The sequence below is a fragment of the Oncorhynchus mykiss genome, chromosome 30 (assembly GCF_057628025.1).
Source record: "Oncorhynchus mykiss isolate SJ-2025 chromosome 30, ASM5762802v1, whole genome shotgun sequence".
Taxonomy (NCBI): domain Eukaryota; kingdom Metazoa; phylum Chordata; class Actinopteri; order Salmoniformes; family Salmonidae; genus Oncorhynchus; species Oncorhynchus mykiss.
In genome coordinates, this window is record NC_143051.1 from 18,142,501 (window position 1) to 18,162,656 (window position 20,156).

The 20,156-nt window shown below is 41.9% G+C and overlaps 1 protein-coding gene and 1 long non-coding RNA gene across 7 annotated transcripts in view; one reads left to right on the forward strand and one right to left on the reverse strand.

The window, feature by feature from the left end:
- The window catches only part of LOC149970226 (uncharacterized), a 141,172-nt gene extending 129,789 nt beyond the window's left edge, over positions 1-11,383 (reverse strand). Inside the window, exon 1 of the long non-coding RNA XR_016493529.1 lies at positions 11,320-11,383. This is a non-coding gene — a long non-coding RNA (uncharacterized LOC149970226). The remainder of the gene's footprint in view (positions 1-11,319) is intronic.
- The window catches only part of ctnnal1 (catenin (cadherin-associated protein), alpha-like 1), a 132,141-nt gene that overhangs the window by 54,193 nt on the left and 57,792 nt on the right, over positions 1-20,156 (forward strand). For all 6 annotated transcript variants that reach the window (XM_090227682.1, XM_090227683.1, XM_036970839.2 and 3 more), the window contains one exon: positions 16,545-16,734. In XM_090227682.1, coding sequence (XP_090083808.1) covers positions 16,701-16,734 — 34 coding nt within the window. In that variant the 5' untranslated portion in view covers positions 16,545-16,700. The remainder of the gene's footprint in view (positions 1-16,544; positions 16,735-20,156) is intronic.

Here is a 20,156-nt window from a genome sequence, read left to right on the forward strand (position 1 = left end):
CAGGCAGCGCTGTTGTCACGCATGGAAAGAGAGAGGGAAGGAGAGAGAGAGAGAGAGAGAGAGAGAGGAAAGGAGAGAGAGAGAGAGGGATAGAAAGACAGTGAGTGAGAGGGAGAAAGGCAGAGATGGGGAGAGAGAAAGAAAAAGAGAGAGAGAGAGGGATATAAAGACAGTGAGAGAGAGGGAGAAAGGCAGAGATGGGGAGAGAGAAAGAAAAAGAGAGAGAGAGAGAGGGATAGAAAGACAGTGAGAGAGAGGGAGAAAGGCAGAGATGGGGAGAGAGAAAGAAAAAGAGAGAGAGAGAGGGATATAAAGACAGTGAGAGAGAGGGAGAAAGGCAGAGATGGGGAGAGAGAAAGAAAAAGAGAGAGAGAGAGGGATATAAAAACAGTGAGAGAGAGGGAGAAAGGCAGAGATGGGGAGAGAGAAAGAAAAAGAGAGAGAGAGAAACACAGAGATTTGCTCTGTTACATTTTCTGTAGTTTCCCGATTATCCTCCTGTTCAGGGACACGTCACTAAACCGACCATCACGTTCCACTCGGTTACCTGTGGCGTCACATACTCACCCGCCGCCCCCCTTCCACTTAATGTGCCTGGTGCTTCTGTTCTGTTCTGACTGAAGAGTGGGCTGTGGTTCTGTTCTGACTGAAGAGTGGGCTGTGGTTCTGTTCTGACTGAAGAATGGGCTGTGGTTCCGTTTTGTTTGAAGAGTGGGTTGAAGTGTTGGCTGTGGTTCTGGTTGAAGAGTGGGCTGTGGCTCTGTTCTCTCTCTCTCTCTCTCTCTCTCTCAATTCAAGGGCTTTATTGGCATGGGAAACATATGTTAACATTGCCAAATCAAGTGAAGGAGATAACAAACAAAAGTGAAATAAACAATAAAATGAACAGTAAACATTACACTCAGAAGTTCCAAAATAATATTATGTCAATATACAGTGTTGTAACGATGTGCAAATAGTTAAAGTACAAAATGGAAAATAAATTAACATAAATATGGGTTGTATTTACAATGGTGTTTGTTCTTCACTGGTTGCCCTTTTCTTATGGCAACAGGTCACAAATATTTCTGCTGTGATGGCATACTATGGTATTTCACCCAGTAGATATTTGAGTTTATCAAAATTGGGTTTGTTTTCAAATTCTTTGTGCATCTGTGTAATCTGAGGGAAATATGTGTCTCTAAAATGGTCATATATTTGGCAGGAGGTTTGGAAGTGCAGCTCAGTTTCCACCTCATTTTTGGGCATTGTGCACATAGCCTGTTTTCTCTTTAGAGCCAGAACCGCCTATGGCGGCTTTTCTCAATAGCAAGGCTATGCTCACTGAGTCTGTACATAGTCAAAGCTTGTCGGTCAAATAAAATAAAATCTAACTTTATTTGCCACATGGACCAAATACAAGAAGTGTAGACTTTACCGTTAAATGCTTACTTACAAGCCCTTAACCAACAGTGCAGTTCAAGAAGAAGAAAGTATTTACCAAGTAGGCTAAAATAAAAAGTCATAATTAAAAGTAACACAATAAGAATAACAAGGCTATATACAGGGGGCACCGGTACCGAGTCAGTGTGCAGGGGTACAGGCTTGTTGAGGTAATCTGTACATGTAGGTGGGGGCAAAGGGACTATGCATAGGTAACAAACATACAGCGAGTTGCAGAAGTGTACAAAAGTGTGGGGGGGGGGGGTCAATGTAAATTGTCCGGTTGCGATTTTTATGAATTGTTTAGCAATCTTAATGGTTTGGGGAAAGAAGCTGTTGAGGAGCCTTTTGGTCCTAGAGTTGGCTCTCCGGTACCGCTTTCTGTGCGGTAGCAGAGAAAGCAGTCTATAACATGACTGGAGTCTCTGACAATTTTATGGGCTTTCCTCTGACACCACCTATTATATAGGTCCTGGATGGAAGGAAACTTGGCCCCAGTGATGTACTGGGCCGTTCGCACTACCCTCTGTAGCCCCTTACGGTCAGCTGCCGAGCAGTTGCCATACCAGGCGGTGATGCAACCGGTCAGGATGCTCTCGATTGTGCAGCTGTAGAACCTTTTGAGGATCTGGGGACCCATGCCAAATCTTTTCAGTCTCCTGAGGGAAAAAATATTTTGTTGTGCCCTCTTCATGACTGTCTTGGTATGTTTGGATAGTTCGTTGGTGATGTGGACACCAAGGAACTTGAAACTCTAGACCTGCTCCACTACAGCCCCGTCGATGTTAATGGGTGCCTGTTTGGCCCGCCTTTTCCTGTAGTCCACGATCATCTCCTTTGTCTTGCTCACATTGAGGGAGAGGTTGTTGTCCTTGCACCACACTGCCGGTTCTCTGACCTCATCCCCATAGGCCGTCTCATCATTGTCGGTGATCAGGCCTACCACTTTTGTGTCTTGAGCAAACTTAATGATGGTGTTGGAATCATGTTTGGCCACGCAGTCATGTGTAAACAGGGAATACAGAAGGGAACTAAGTACACACCCCTGAGGGGCCCCTGTGTTGTTGCCTATTCTTACCACCTGGGATCGGCCCGTCAGGAAGTCCAGGATCCAGTTGCAGAGGGGGGTGTTTAGTCCCAGTGTCCTTAGCTTAGTGATGAGCTTTGTGGGCACTATGGTGTTGAATGTTACCTTCACTTCCTTGGGCACAGGTACTATGGTGGTCTGCTTGAAACGTGTAGGTATTACAGACTCGGTCAGGGAGAGGTTGAAAATGTCAGTGAAGACACTTGACAGTTGGTCCGCGCATGCTTTGAGTACACGTCCTGGTAATCCGTCTGGCCCAGTGGCTTTGTGAATGTTGACCTGTTTAAATGTTTTGTTCTCATCGGCTACCGAGAGCATTATCACACAGTCATCCAGAACAGCTGGTGCTCTCATTACATGCTTCAGTGTTGCTTGCCTCGTAGCGAGCATAAAGTCTCTATGGGGGTGACACAGGGTTCTATTCTCAGGCCGACTCTTTTCTCTGTATATATCAATGATGTTGCTCGTGCTGCGGGCGATTCCCTGATCCACCTCTACGCAGATGACACCATTCTGTATACTTCTGGCCCTTCCTTGGACACTGTGCTATTTAACCTCCAAACGAGCTTCAATGCCATACAACACTCCTTCCGTGGCCTCCAACTGCTCTTAAATACTAGTAAAACCAAATGCATGCTTTTCAACCGCTCGCTGCTTGCACCCGCACACCCGACTAGCATCACCACCCTGGATGGTTTCGACCTAGAATATGTGGACATTTATAAGTACCTAGGTGTCTGGCTAGACTGTAAACTCTCCTTCCAGACTCATATCAAACATCTCCAATCTAAAATCAAATCTTGAGTCGGCTTTCTATTTCGCAACAAAGCCTCCTTCACTCACGCCGCCAAACTTACCCTAGTAAAACTGACTATCCTACCGATCCTCGACTTCGGCGATGTCATCTACAAAATAGCTTCCGATACTCTACTCAGCAAACTGGATGCAGTTTATCACAGTGCCATCCGTTTTGTTACTAAAGCACCTTATACCACCCACCACTGCGACCTGTATGCTCTAGTCGGCTGGCCCTCGCTACATATTCGTCGCCAGACCCACTGGCTCCAGGTCATCTACAAGTCCATGCTAAGCTCCGCCTTATCTCAGTTCACTGGTCACGATGGCAACATCCACCTGTAGCACGCGCTCCAGCAGGTGTATCTCACTGATCATCCCTAAAGCCAACACCTCATTTGGCCGCCTTTCCTTCCAGTTCTCTGCTGCCTGTGACTGGAACGAATTGCAAAAATCGCTGAAGTTGGAGACTTTTATCTCCCTCACCAACTTTAAACATCTGCTATCTGAGCAGCTAACCGATCGCTGCAGCTGTAATAGTCCATCGGTAAATAGCCCACCCAATTTACCTACCTCATCCCCATACTGTTTTTATTTATTTACTTTTCTGCTCTTTTGCACACTCTACCTGCACATGACCATCTGATCATTTATCACCTCTGTGTTAATCTGCTAAATTGTAATTATTCGCCTACCTCCTCATGCCTTTTGCACACAATGTATATAGACTCTTTTTTTTCTTACTGTGTTATTGACTTGTTTATTGTTTACTCCATGTGTAACTCTGTGTTGTTGTCTGTTCACACTGCTATGCTTTATCTTGGCCAGGTCGCAGTTGTAAATGAGAACTTGTTCTCAACTAGCCTACCTGGTTAAATAAATGTAAATACATTTTAAAAAGGCATTTAGCTCGTCTGGTAGGCTTGCGTCACTGGGCAGCTCGCGTCTGGGTTTCCCTTTGTAGTCTGTAATAGCCTTGCCATATCCGACGAGTCAGTCACAGTCAGTCACAGTGGTCTGGTATTCTGCCACTGTGTACTCTCTGTTTAGGGCCAAATAGCATTCTAGTTTGCTCTGTTTTTTGTGTGAATTCTTTACGTGTCAATTACTTATCTTTTTGTTTTCTCATGATTTGGTTGGGTCTAATTGTGTTGCTGTCCTAGGGCTCTGTGGGGTGTGTTTGTGTTTGTGAACAGAGCCCCAGGTCCAGCTTGCTCTTCTCCAGGTTCATCTCTCTGTAGGTGCTGGCTTTGTTATGGAAGGTTTGGGAATCGCTTCCTTTTAGGTGGTTGTAGAATTTAACTCTCTTTTCTGAGTTTTGATAATTAGTGGGTATCGGCCTAATTCTGCTCTGCATGCATTATTTGGTGTTTTACGCTGTACACATATGATCTTTTTGCAGAATTCTGCATGCAGAGTCTCAATTTGGTGTTTGTCCCATTTTGTGAATTCTTGGTTGGTGAGCGGACCCCAGAACTCAGAACAACCATGAACGGCAATGAGTTTTATAACTGATTCAAGTATTTTTAGCCAGATCCTAATTGGTATGTCGAATCTTATGTTCCTTTTGATGGCATAGAATGCCCTTCTTGCCTTGTCTCTCAGATCGTTCACAGCTTTGTGGAAGTTACCTGTGGCTCTGATGTTTAGGCCAAGGTATGTATAGTTTTTTGTGTGCTCTACTAGGGAAACAGTGTCTAGGTGTAATTTGTATTTGACACACACATTCTAAACATGTAAGATCAAGAAGATCAAACTATGGGAGAATAAATGTGAAGATGGGGATAGAAGTTGTTTCCAGCAGCTTGTCACCTACCTTTCTACATACGATGTTGACAGAGCTCCTATGGTGCAAATATTTAGCTCACATTTACCCAATCTCAACAGTGAGTTCTACTCCTACTTCCCTGACATTGAAAACAAGTCTGCCAAACTTGACTGGGTGTGTAAATCCTTTCATGACTTACAGTACCAACAACAACATTCCTACCAGACTGCAGGATAATCTTCTGGATGTGTCCTCAGGCCATGGCCTGAAGATGAGGAACTCAGAGACAAGACGGTCACAGTTCTGGTGGGATGTGGAGAAGGAATATCCTGATTTGGGGAAGCAAGCACTGAATGAACTGCTACCCTTTGGATCTACATATGTATGTGAAATGACATTTTCATCCATCACTCTAATCAAGACCAAGAACAGGTACAGACTCGACTTGGAGAAAAGCATGATCACTGCTGTTGCCACACTGACCCCAAGACTGGCAAAGTTTATGAGTGAGAGACAGGGTCAAGTTTCTCATTGATTGGTGAGTACTCCGTCCCCACAGAAGGCCTTTTGCCTTTTGGTAGGCCGTCATTGTAAATAACAATTTGTTCTTAACTGACTTTAAAAAATATATACAGTACCGTTCAAAAGTTTGGGGTCACTTAGAAATGTACTTGTTTTTGGTAGAAAAGCTATTTGTCCATTATAATAACATCAGAGTGATCAGAAATACAGTGTAGACATTGTTAATGTTGTAAATGACTATTGTAGCTGGAAACAGGTGATTTGTTAAATGGGATATCTACATACAGTTGAAGTCGGAAGTTTACATACACTTAGGTTGGAGTCATTAAAACTCATTTTTCAACGACTCCACAAATGTATTGTTAACAAACTATAGTTTTGGCAAATCGGTTAGGACATCTACTTTTTCCAACAACTGTTTACAGACAGATTATTTCACTTTTAATTCATGGCATCACATTTCCAGTGGGTCAGAAGTTTACATACACTAAGTTGACTGTGCCTTTAAACAGCTCGGAAAATTCACGAAAATGATGTCATGGCTTTAGAAGCTTCTTAAAGTCTAATTGACATAATTTGAGTCAGTTGGAGGTGTATCTGGTGATGTATTTCAAGGCCTACCTTCAAACTCAGTGCCTCTTTTCTTGACATCATGGGTAAATCAAAAGAAATCAGCCAAGACCTCAGAAAAAATAATTGTAGACCTCCACAAGTCTGGTTCATCCTTGGGAGCAATTTCCAAACCTGAAGGTACCACATTCATCTGTACAAGGTACCTGAAGGTACCACGCTCATCTGTACAAACAATAGTACGCAAGTATAAACACCATGGGACCACCCAGCTGTCATACCGCTCAGGAAGGAGACGCATTCTGTCCCCTAGAGATGAACATACTTTAGTGCAAAAAGTGCAAGTCAATCACAGAACAACAGCAAAGGACTTTGTGAAGATGCTGGAGGAAACAGGTACAAAAGCATCTATATCCACAGTAAAACGAGTCCTATATCGACATAACCTGAAAGGCCGCTCAGCAAGGAAGAAACCACTGCTCCAAAACCGCCATAAAAAAGCCAGACTACGGTTTGGAACTAAACATGGGGACAAAGATCGTACTTTTTGGTGAAATGTCCTCTGGTCTGATGAAACAAAAATAGAACTGTTTGGTCATAATGACCATTGTTATGTTTGGAGGAAAAAGGGGGATGCTTGCAAGCCGAAGAACACCATCCCAACCGTGAATCAAGCGGGTGGCAGCATCATGTTGTGGGGGTGCTTTGCCGCAGGAGGGATTAGTGCACTTCACAAAATAGATGACATCATGAGGGAGGTAAATTATGTGGATATATTGAAGCATCATCTCAAAACATCCGTCGGGAAGTAAAATCTTGGTCGCAAATGGGTCTACCAAATGGACAATGACCCCAAGCATACTTCCAACGTTGTGGCAAATTGGCTTAAGGACAACAAAGTCAAGGTATTGGAGAAATCACAAAGCCCTGACCTCAATCCTATAGATCATTTTGGGCAGAACTGAAAAGGCGTGAGCGAGCAAGGAGGCCTACAAACCTGGCTCAGTTACACCAGCTCTGTCAGGAGGAATGGGCCAAAATTATTGTGGGAAGCTTGTGGAAGACTACCCGAAACATTTGACCCAAGTTAAACAAATTAAAAGCTATGCTACCAAATACTAATTGAGTGTATGTAAACTTCTGACCCACTGGGAATGTGATGAAAGAAATAAAAGCTGAAATAAATCATTCTCTCTACTATTATTCTGACATTTCACATTCTTAAAATATAGTGATGATCCTAACTGACCTAAAACAGGGAATTGTTACTTTTTTTACCTAGGCAAGTCAGTTAAGAACAAATTCTTATTTTCAATAAATGACGGCCTAGGAAATGTGGGTTAACTGCCTTGTTCAGGGGTAGAGCGACAGATTTGTACCTTGTCAGCTCGGGGTTTTGATCTTGCAACCTTTCTTTTATTAGTCCAACGCTCTGACCACTAGGCTACCTGCTGCCTCAGTTCTATTTGCTATGATGACTAGGATGTTACTTTAGCTAATATGGGGACAACGATGTGGGCTGTATGTAGTGGTTATGATATAGTTTGGTTTGGCTTGCAATGTTTTTTTTGCCTAGTCACATACAGCTGATGTGTTGTTCATTGAAGTCCACAAACAAAGAGAAAAGGTGAGAGGAGGAGAGTGCATAAAGGCGAGAAGGAATACAATGTGAACTGTGTTTATTCGTGATCAGGGGTGTATTCATTCCGCCGATTCTGGAAGCAAAGAAACATGGATAAAAATACTAGAATTTGTCCAATAGAAACTCTTATTTACAACTGTTGGACTAATGATCACACCCTAGATAAGCTAGATGCAGGTAAGGCGGTATTGTAGACAAGGCAGTATTGAATGTGTCACTGTCTGTCCATGTGTCACTGTCTGTCATCTCAAATGTTTCTCTCGACCTGTGTGCGCCTACGTTGTACACTTTCATTCATATGCTAGATTGTAGTACCCTCATGATGGGTATAGGGAAAATTTGAGTATCATGTAGTAGCCTAAACCTTTTGATGTTACATTGAACTAGGTGAATGGAATATGAATGACAGTCATCCAATATGCAAAAATAGAAATAAGGCCATGCTCATGAAAAAAAAAGTCTTAAATCATCCATCATCTTAAACGGCACTGACTGCTACTGGTCTTCAGTACATGGGACTTCATATCCCACCTCTCATCAATGTGATGACAGCGTGTTCATAGACCAACCATTTGTTTTTAACGCCATGCATGGGTTGTTTTAGAGCTTGCACTTTGTACTTGCAGAGCAATCATTGTACAATTTAGTTCTTCTAGATGTGCCGTCAGAGCAGTAAAGCCGACATCCTCTACCATTGACAATGGCTGCATATCAACTGGAATCGTTTCTGTAATCAGCGCTGTGATTTCTTTCACTCCGTCCCTTCTTGCACTTCTTTTATGTGAACCTGTCTAATGTCTGTTGTTAGTGGCCTGCACAGTTTCGGGGTCTCACGGTGCCCCCCCTTTTTAGATGGTTAAGTATTGCACCTGTACTGCCACTCTAGCTCAGTTCCACTGTGTATTTCACCACCTTCTCGTTTAACTTGTCAAAGTATTGTCATACAGGACTTCACTGCGGTTGCTTCCCTGTCTCACTGCCATTTTTTCAACTGTTAACAACGATGATGTGCTGAGCGTTACAGCATTGTTGCATTAGGTATTTGTATAATTTGTATTTTTGTCTTTATGATGATGATCGGGACCTGTTAGTGGTAGTTTTGTGACTTTTGTTTTGTTTTGTAAAGGGAAAACGTTTTTTCTAAACGTTAACGATTCTAATTTTGTTTAAATGTTCACAGCCCTAGTGTCAGTGCGTGTGAATGTGTGTGTGTGTGTGTGTGTGTGTGTGTGTGGGTGTAGATACTGAGCTATAGGACACACCTCTTCTCTCCTGCTGTCTCACTGCCGGCTCTCCACCTGTTACTCCATAGGAAATCAGCAAACAGTTCTCTGTTTCTCTGTGAAAAATAAATAATTATCATTTAGACTTTTCTTCCGTGTATTCACTTGGGGAAAGTGGTAGAAACACGGCCTGTGTTTACGTGCTGTATAGTGGACGGGGTAGACTCAAATGGATTTATATAGCTCTTCTTACATCAGCTGATATCTCAAAGTGCTGTACAGAAAGCCAGCATAAAACCCCAAACAATGCAGGTGTAGAAGCACGGTGGCTAGGAAAAACTCCCTAGAAAGGCCAAAACCTAGGAAGAAACCTAGAGCGGAACCAGGCTATGAGGGGTGGCCAGTCCTCTTCTGGCTGTGCCGGGTGGAGATTATAACAGAACATGGCCAAGATGTTAAAATGTTCATAAATGACCAGCATGGTCAAATAATAATAATCACAGTAGTTGTCGAGGGTGCAGCAAGTCAGCACCTCAGGACTAAATGTCAGTTGGCTTTTCATAGCCGATCATTCAGAGTATCTCTACCGCTCCTGCTGTCTCTAGAGAGTTGAAAACAGCAGGTCTGGGACAGGTAGCACGTCTGGTGAACAGGTCAGGGTTCCATAGCCGCAGGCAGAACATTTGAAACTGGAGCAGCAGCACGGCCAGGTGGACTGGGGACAGCAAGGAGTCATCATGCCAGGTAGTCCTGAGGCTGGATGGATGCCTAAGGAAACCAGGATTTCCCCCCAAAATTAATATATATATATATTATATATATATATATATATATATATATATATATATATTTACAGTGCCTTGCGAAAGTATTCGGCCCCCTTGAACTTTGCGACCTTTTGCCACATTTCAGGCTTCAAACATAAAGATATAAAACTGTATTTTTTTGTGAAGAATCAACAACAAGTGGGACACAATCATGAAGTGGAACGACATTTATTGGATATTTCAAACTTTTTTAACAAATCGAAAACTGAAAAATTGGGCGTGCAAAATTATTCAGCCCCCTTAAGTTAATACTTTGTAGCGCCACCTTTTGCTGCGATTACAGCTGTAAGTCGCTTGGGGTATGTCTCTATCAGTTTTGCACAGCGAGAGGCTGAATTTTTTTCCCATTCCTCCTTGCAAAACAGCTCGAGCTCAGTGAGGTTGGATGGAGAGCATTTGTGAACAGCAGTTTTCAGTTCTTTCCACAGATTCTCGATTGGATTCAGGTCTGGACTTTGACTTGGCCATTCTAACACCTGGATATGTTTATTTTTGAACCATTCCATTGTATATTTTGCTTTATGTTTTGGATCATTGTCTTGTTGGAAGACAAATCTCCGTCCCAGTCTCAGGTCTTTTGCAGACTCCATCAGGTTTTCTTCCAGAATGGTCCTGTATTTGGCTCCATCCATCTTCCCATCAATTTTAACCATCTTCCCTGTCCCTGCTGAAGAAAAGCAGGCCCAAACCATGATGCTGCCACCACCATGTTTGACAGTGGGGATGGTGTGTTCAGCTGTGTTGCTTTTACGCCAAACATAACGTTTTGCATTGTTGCCAAAAAGTTCAATTTTGGTTTCATCTGACCAGAGCACCTTCTTCCACATGTTTGGTGTGTCTCCCAGGTGGCTTGTGGCAAACTTTAAACGCCACTTTTTATGGATATCTTTAAGAAATGGCTTTCTTCTTGCCACACTTCCATAAAGGCCAGATTTGTGCAATATACGACTGATTGTTGTCCTATGGACAGAGTCTCCCACCTCAGCTGTAGATCTCTGCAGTTCATCCAGAGTGATCATGGGCCTCTTGGCTGCATCTCTGATCAGTCTTCTCCTTGTATGAGCTGAAAGTTTAGAGGGACGGCCAGGTCTTGGTAGATTTGCAGTGGTCTGATACTCCTTCCATTTCAATATTATCGCTTGCACAGTGCTCCTTGGGATGTTTAACCTTTCTGATCTCCCCATCCCGGATCCGGGTTCGTGAATACAGACTCAAGCTCATTACCATAACGCAACGTTAACTATTCATGAAAATCGCAAATGAAATGAAATAAATATGCTAGCTCTCAAGCTTAGCCTTTTGTTAACAACACTGTCATCTCAGATTTTCAAAATATGCTTCTCAACCATTGCAAAACAAGCATTTGTGTAACAGTATTGATGGCTAACGTAGCATTTAGCATTAGCATTCAGCTGGCAACATTTACACAAAAAAACAGAAAAGCATTCAAAAAAATAATTTACCTTTGAAGAACTTCAGATGTTTTCAATGAGGAGACTCTCAGATAGCAAATGTTCAGTTTTTCCTGAAAGATTATTTGTTTAGGACAAATCGCTCCGTTTTCTGCGTCACGTTTAGCTATGAAAAAACCCCTGTATCCAGGATTGTGTAAATCTATCAGCAAGCTCATTAGCATAACACAACGTTAACTATTTATGAAAATCGCAAATGAAATGAAATAAATATGCCATCTCTCAAGCTTAGCCTTTTGTAAACAACACTGTCATCTCAGATTTTCAAAATATGCTTCTCAACCATAGGAAAACAATAATTTGTGTAAAAGTAGCTAGCTAGAGTTAGCATTTCGCGTTAGCATTTAGCGTTAGCATTAGCGTTAGCATCCAGCACGCAACATTAACAAAAACATAAAAGCCTTCAAATAAAATCATTTACCTTTGAAGAACTTCTGATGTTTTCAATGAGGATACTCTCAGTTAGATAGCAGATGCTCAGTTTTTCCAAAAAGATTCCTTGTGTATTAGAAATAGCTCCGTTTTATACATCACATTTGGCTACCAAAAAAAATCCATAAATTCAGTCCTCAAAGCGCAAACTTTTTTCCAAATTAACTCCATAATATCGACTGAAAACATGGCAAACGTTGTTTAGAATCAATCATCAAGGTGTTTTTCACATATATCTTCATTGATACATCGTTCTTGGACACATGCTTTCTCCCCTGAATCAAATGGTAAAGTAGAAGCAGCTGGCAATTGCGCACCGAATTCGACGCAGGACACCAGGCGGACACTTGGAAAATGTAGTCTCTTATGGTCAATCTTCCAATGATATGCCTACAAATACGTCACAATGCTGCTAAGACCTTGGGCGAACGACAGAAAGTGTAGGCTCATTCGTTGCGCAATCACAGCCATATAAGGAGAGAATGGAAAACAGAGCTTCAGAAATTCTGCTAATTCCTGGGTGATGCATCATCTTGGTTTCGCCTGTAGAATGAGTTCTGGGGCACTTACAGACAAAATCTTTGCAGATTCTGAAACTTCAGAGTGTTTTCTTTCCAAAACTGTCAGAATATGCATAGTCGAGCATCTTTTCGTGACAAAATATCGCGCTTAAAACGGGAACGTTTTTTATCCAAAAATGAAATAGTGCCCCTAGAGCTCTAACTGGTTAAAGCTTGGGAAATCTTTTTGTATCCAAATCCGGCTTTAAACTTCTTCACAACAGTATCTCGGACCTGCCTGGTGTGTTCCTTGTTCTTCAATGATGCTCTCTGAGCTTTTGACGGACCTCTGAGACTATCACAGTGCAGGTGCATTTATACGGAGACTTGATTACACACAGGTGGATTGTATTTATCATCATTAGTCATTTAGGTCAACATTGGATCATTCAGAGATCCTCACTGAACTTCTGGAGAGAATTTGCTGCACTGAAAGTAAAGGGGCTGAATAATTTTGCACACCCAATTTTTCAGTTTTTGATTTGTTAAAAAAGTTTGAAATATCCAATAAATGTCGTTCCACTTCATGATTGTGTCCCACTTGTTGTTGATTCTTCACAAAAAAAATACAGTTTTATATCTTTATGTTTGAAGCCTGAAATGTGGCAAAAGGTTGCACATTTCAAGGGGGCCGAATACTTTCGCAAGGCACTGTATATATATTTATATATATAAATAAATTATGTATCTTTCTTTGTTTCATAATTGTCGTTCAATTTGCAAAAGGCTGAATGTATCTCACCAGAGAAAGTATCCGAGCGAATGAAACAGAGCACCTCTGTCTCTGTATGGATAGCCCATGTATCTGATGCTGTCTTGTCATAAAGAGGATGATATTGTTGCTGCCCGTACTGATGCTGTCTGGTCAAAAAGAGGATAATATTGTTGCCGCCTGCAGCATTGAATGCAAGAGAAGCCAGCGAGCATTTGGCCGCCCTTAATAAACAAATTATGAGATAATAGCCAATCAATGTTGAGCTAAACTGAGCGAGCTCAACTGTGAATGGTCCTGGTCCACCAAAAAAAAGTGTCAAGGGAAGCCAGTTTGGATTTGGCTTCACACCAATCACATCACATCAAGCCAAACGCCATTGACAGAATAAACTTGAATTGTTGCATCTCGATATTGTTGTTGTCCTCCGGTGGCTAGCTAGCTCAAATTTACCGTTTCCTAAATTAGTAATGGATGTAAATAGGGATTTGGTCTTGTGGTTTTACTTAATTCTCAGTACTGGCCAATGATTATAACGGTGATTTTGATCCAACCATAAATTCATACATTGTGCCCCTTGCCTGATGTAGAAGGCTAGTGTTAACTAGCTGGCTCATCGTTGCCCATGAAGTTAGGCTAGTGAGAAAGCATTTTAGCCATGTAGCCAATCAGAATCATACAGAATCATAGACCATTTTGGCAACATGAAAGAGAGGGGGATGGCATTGGCGTTTCTCTAAAAGTAGGGTGAGTTCACATGTTTTCTCTACTTGCGAGCGCGCACGCACACACACACACGTACACACACACACAAATTAGTACTATGGACAGCCACATCATATTTAGCTTATGTTGATTGGACTAAATTATTTTTGGTATCTTTTAGTTGTCACTGTATTAGACTAATCAATGTGATTTGAGGATGTTGGAATGTTGTAGTTGAAATGGTGCTGAAATAGTGGCGGCAGCTCCTGTTTTCTTTGCAACTTGCAGTAACTCTCCATGGTTCTAAATCAATAATTGTTTAGTAGTCCGAAAATGTTGGAAATGGTAACTTGCTTGACCATGCTGCAGGTAATGTAACTGTTTGTTACATGCAATATGTTTTGTGGACTTCACCGGACAGATGTTGCTCTCCGGTTTTATGATGAAACAAAGGTGTTGCTGAATTTATTCTGGGCCTATAGGCCTATATATAATGGCGTCAAGGCATATGAACTAACTGATTATAGAGCAAACAACGCAATTATCGCAACACATAATAATGGCTTTGTAATATGGCTTTTTCCCCCAGTGATTTAACCCACTCACTGTTACTGTGTAGACTGTAGGGGATTTTAGCTGTTCGAAGAGAAGAGAGACTGCAGAATCTTCAAACAACAACTTTATTATAAGATGGAGCAGTCAACTATGCTCTTCAACAGTACTAAGTTAAGGCCCAACGAACAGAGTTGTCTCTCAGCTTTTATAAAAAAGTTCAATATTTTTGTATATGTGGCAGTTAGCAGATGTGTGTAAACAGGGGTGGGGAACATAGTGTATAAAAAAGGCATTTAGCTTGTCTTTGTAGATTAAGATAGCTGATGTTGCCACCATTGTCTGATCTTTCCTGCAAGTTTCCACACAGAGGAGTTCCTGCAGATAGTTCAAACAGGATGTCACAAACTGTCACACCCTGATCTGTTTCACCTGTCCTTGTGATTGACTCCATCCCCTCCAGGTGTCACTTATTTTCCCCAGTGTATTTATCCCTGTGTTTCCTATCTCTCTGTGCCAGTTCGTCTTGTATGTTTATCAAGTCAACCAGCATATTTTTTCCCGTACTCCTTTTTCTATTCTCCTTTTGCTAGTCCTCCCGGTTCGAACCATTGTCTGTTTTCTGGACTATGCCCGACCTGCCTGACCATTCTGCCTGCCCTGACCTCGAGCCTGCCTGCCTTTCAGGACCTCCTGGACTCTGAACTGATATTGACATTTTGCCTGTCCATGACCATTCTCTTGCCTCCTCCCCTTTGGATGTATTAAACATCTTAAACTCCATCCATCTGCCTCCTGTGTTTGCATTTGGGTCTCGCCTTGAGTCATGATACATACTGCGGTCGCACCCAGCTCTTATCTGTATACCCAGGCTAACTAAGTCACACAAGACAACAAGCCTACATCAGCAAAAAAAATCACAAGCATATACAATGGACAATTCTCTAAGTAAAAATAGCATAGTATGTCTAATTTAGAAATTTTCCATGACAAGACGGTGATTTGTTTTAGGGAAACTGGCTGGTATGCTGTCAGGTTGAGGACAGCAGCAATCTTCAAATGACTTAACCATTTCCTCACCAGCTATGACAGCATTCTCGGGTACTTCAAAATATGATTCCTTTACACGGGTCCTATACACCAGTGGTCAACAACCTTTTCTGAGTCAAGATCACTTTCTGAGTCAAAATGCAAGCCGAGATCTACCACTCAGATTTATTTAAACATGACTTCAACAACATGAGCCTATGCAACATTAACTAATTAAAAACAGTTCTGTAGCAATGATGTTTGTGCAGTAGGCTATAGGCCCAAAACATTATCACTGCATATTGGCTACGCTTGAATTGCCCAGCCGATGTTGTTCTTCTCAGACCATCTTTTTAAATTATATTTCAAAATTGTAGGTATATGATCACACTGGTAATAGATCATTTGTTCTATTACTTGTGAGGCACAGCTGAGTGAGCATAATAATTAGCTTGTTTTGTTTACTGTGCTGATGGCCTACATCTGATGGTCAGTCTGAGGGGAGGCTGCCTCTCACCCGACTCACTGTCCCTCCTCTCTCCCTCCCTCAACTGAGAAAATGGGACACAGTCTTCCAGCTGATTGTGAGGCTTAAGTTGCACTGCATTACTTCTGCCTCATGAACCAATTAATGTTGTTACTCCTATGACCAGAGAAATAACAACAAAGCAAGCTTATCGAAACACTCACATTTTAGGGCTTATAAAACTGACAAACTAAGTGTTGACAGTGCTGAATAACAACTTAAACATGAACTCACTCATAAAAACAGCACCTCTCTGCTGTATTCGTTGAGTTTCTCTCTACTCATGGTTTTAAATGTTCTGAAATCTCACAGGATCAACTTTGCTGTGAGTTCAAGGCTTCTTTTTACAGTCTATGGAGCGAGGAAACTGTGTAGACACGGTGATCTGAAATATCTGATTGACTAGCATTAGGCCTATAGGTGCACTCTCTGGGCCTGCCGGGTAGGCGGAGTTCTACCTTCAGACACATGAAATGGTTTAAAATGGGAACACTTTGCCTTCCCAGCGCTAGGGCTGCTGAATCAAGTGCACCTACCATCAACAGCAGGAAACGGAAAGAATAGGAACGCACAGCTTTATTGTTGGGTTTATCACAGAAATTCATCGCGATCGACCGGTTGGCGACCACTGCTGTACACCTATATTACAAACACACAAGGCACACCTCACTGACTAGTCTCTGTCTCTGTATCCTTCTAGATCACCACCCTGATCAATCACAAAGACAAACCAAAGAAGTCTGAGCGGACGCAGCAGGCCATACAAAGGGTGGGCCAGGCTGTTAGTGTTGCTGTGGGTCGCTTCGTTGCCGTGGGCGAGGCCATTGCCGTGGAGAACGAGGAGCTGAAGGAGGAGATGGGCATGGCCTGCTTCGAGGCCCGCAGAGCAGGTAACTGGATCTGCGTCTGAATTACATCCTAAATGGCATCCTAGTGCACTCTATAGGGAAGAAGGTTCCATTTTAAATGCAGTCCAACGAAGGGAGTGTTTTTGCTGTTTTCATCATGAATACATTTTTAAAATGGGTCGGAAACTTTCCATGGGAAGTTAAGCCCTTGAATTTGGCGAATTGTGCTTAAATTCACAACAAAAATGAGCTTATAACAGTGAACCTTTTTTGTGGGATACAGAGAAGGCCATTCTAGGTCTTGTGGCATATTTTGGTTAAACTATCCCCAATTCAATGGAATTGCAACCCTCTGCATGCACAGTTCATTCTTCCATCACATGTACAGCTGATTCTCAAGATCTTGCACACTAATGAGATGCTATTGAGCCTGCGCTACATATTATATGAACCAAGGATTACATGCTTTCTGGTAAGTTTTGATTACAATACTGGGTGGGGTGAATATATTTTATATGACATACGTTATTTTTTGTTAACTGGTAAATAGTACCCTATAGCAAAGTGTGTTGAAATAATTTCTAATATATTAACCATTTCTGCTAGTTCATTTTTGCTATGATGTGGGTTTTAGATTGCTTGAACCTGCTAACCGAGGAGTGGTAGTTCATTTATTTCCATACATTCTACATTCTGTTTAATTCTAAAACATTTGTCTTACAAAGGACTTGTTTAATCTAACTGCTTAACTATTTATCTGCACAGGGAATTGTATTCAGAGTTAAAAAGATAAAATAAATCTAATCTTTACAGGAAAATGCCACGAGCACTATCTCTTGTGTGGAGACATTTCACTGCAGTTAATGTAGAAGGAAAAGTTGTGTACATTTGCAAATACTGTGCCAAATCATATGTGAAGAATGCAACAAAGCTGCAGAATCATCTGACCAAGTGCATAACGTTCCCTCAGCACTCACAACAAGCAACCTCTGACAAAAGTCCCTCTACTTCTATTCGAGGTGAAAATTATGAATCAGACACCTTATTGTCGTGTTTTTGGCTATGCTGGATTAAGTGATATGACATGCTATTCTATAAAATTCTTTCTCTGTAATTAATATTACCTGATTGAGCTAATCATGTAAATGTAATTAACTAGAAAGTCGGGGCACCACAAAATAATATTTATAGAGCAGTTATCTTCCGAATAAACTCTCAAAGACCTAGTAATATTTTACAGCAGTCAATATCAATCGTCACCTTATTTCAGTCTCATCTGAAAGCTCTAAATTAGGGGCGGCAGGGTAGCCTAGTGGTTAGAGCGTTGGACGAAAAGTGGTTCATTTCCCCCCACCTTCTGATGTTCCCAGAATCTATATGTTAACCAAGGGATTTCCAATAGTTACATCAGTAGGGTAGAGAGAGGAAAAGGGAGGGAGAGGTATTTATGACTGTCATAAACCTACCCCCAGGCCAGCGTCATAACATTATTGATAGCAACAACTCATGGTCCTCCTGTAATCAGAAGTTTTTTTGACCCAATGGAGGAACGTAGTCAGAGAAATGCTGATGAATGTCTTGCTCAAGCTGTGTCTGTAACTGGTTCCCCTCTGATGCTCACAGGCAATGTGTATTGGAAGAGATTTCTGAATGTTCTTCGCCCAGCATACACCCCTCCAACCAGACATGCTTTATATACTAATTTGCTGGATGCAGAGTTCAACAGCGTTCAAGTGAAGGTCAAGCAAATCATAGAGAAAGCAGACTGTATTGCAATCATCTCTGATGGGTGGTCGAATGTTCGTGGGCAAGGAATAATTAACTATATCATCTCCACCCCTCAACCAGTATTCTACAAGAGCACAGACACAAGGTACACTAGACACACCGGTCTCTACATTGCAGATGAGTTGAAGGCAGTCATCAATGACCTTGGACAACAGAAGGTATTTGCACTGGTGACAGACAATGGATACACTCTACAAGAAAGCCAAGGAAATGGTTAGGTATGTGAAGGGTCATCAAGTCATAGCAGCAATCTACCTTACCAAGCAAAGTGAGAAGAATAAGAGCCTCACATTGAATCTGCCCAGCAACACCCGTTGGGGTGGTGTTATCATCATGTTTGACAGCCTCCTGGAGGGGAAGGAGTCTCTCCAATAAATGTTCATATCACAGTCTGCTGATATGGACAGCCCCATCAAGAGGATCCTCCTGGATGATGTATTTTGGGAGAGAGTAGTAAGCAGCCTGAAACTCCTGAAACCTATAGCAGTAGCCATTGTACGGATTGAGGGAAACAATGCCATCCTGACTGATATTCAGACTCTGCTTTCAGATGTAAGAGAAGAAATCCATACTGCCCTGCCCACTTCACTGTTGATTCAAAGCATGAAGACTTCTGCCTGAAGCCCATATACACCGCAGCGTACATGTTGGACCCCAAGTATGCTGGCAAGAGCATCCTGTCTGGTGCAGAGATCAACAAGGCCTATGGTTTCATCACTACTGTGTCTCGCCACCTTGGCCTGGCTGAGGGAAAGGTTCTTGGCAGTCTGGTGAAGTACACTTCCAAGCAAGGGCTTTGGGATGGAGATGCAATATGGCAATCGTGCCAATATATCTCATCAGCCACCTGGTGGAAGGGACGTTGTGGATCTGAGGCTCTTTCCCCTGTTGCCTCCATCAGCCTCCAAATCCCACGAACATCAGCCGCCTTGTTTTGGAACACACACACCAAAGCACGCAACAGGCTGACCAATACAGGGCTTGAAAAATTGGTGGCCATCTGGGCAAATTTGAGGCTTTTTGAGCCCGACAACGAGCCATTCTCAACAAGATTGGAAAGTGACAGCGAACATGAGGCCTCAGAGTCTGATGTTCAAGAGGTGGACATTGAGGAGGTCCAGGGAGAAGACATGGAAGCCTGAGAGGAAGACAACCAAAGCTTTAGTTTCTAGACTATCATTTTACAGATGTACTGTATGTTGAAAACATTTTTGGGAGATGCCATGGATCATTGGGGATCACTCAATATTCCCTTTCTTTTGTTGTTCAGTGAAATCATCCCATGTGAAGAGTCAACACATTTAATTAAAGTTCAATTCGTAACTAAATGTTTTTAGTTTTTTTCTATTGGAAGGATTTAATCATTTGCAATTATGTCTACTTACGATACGGTAAAAGGTTTATGTTTCTGTCTCCATATGATATGGTAAATATATCCAATGCAAAAAAACATCTATGTTTAAACAGTATTAATATTAATTTGCATATATTTCCGTTAATTCCCATATATTCCCGTTAATTCCCATATATTCCCACGGAAAGTTCTGAATATTCCCCAAAATGTGCAACCCTAACTCTGCCTATTCAACATATTTGCACTGGAGGTGTTCAGAAGTCAAATACTGTTGTTTTTGTTAGTTTTGAGTGAAGTTTAGTTTAAGTTTGCAAGACTAGAG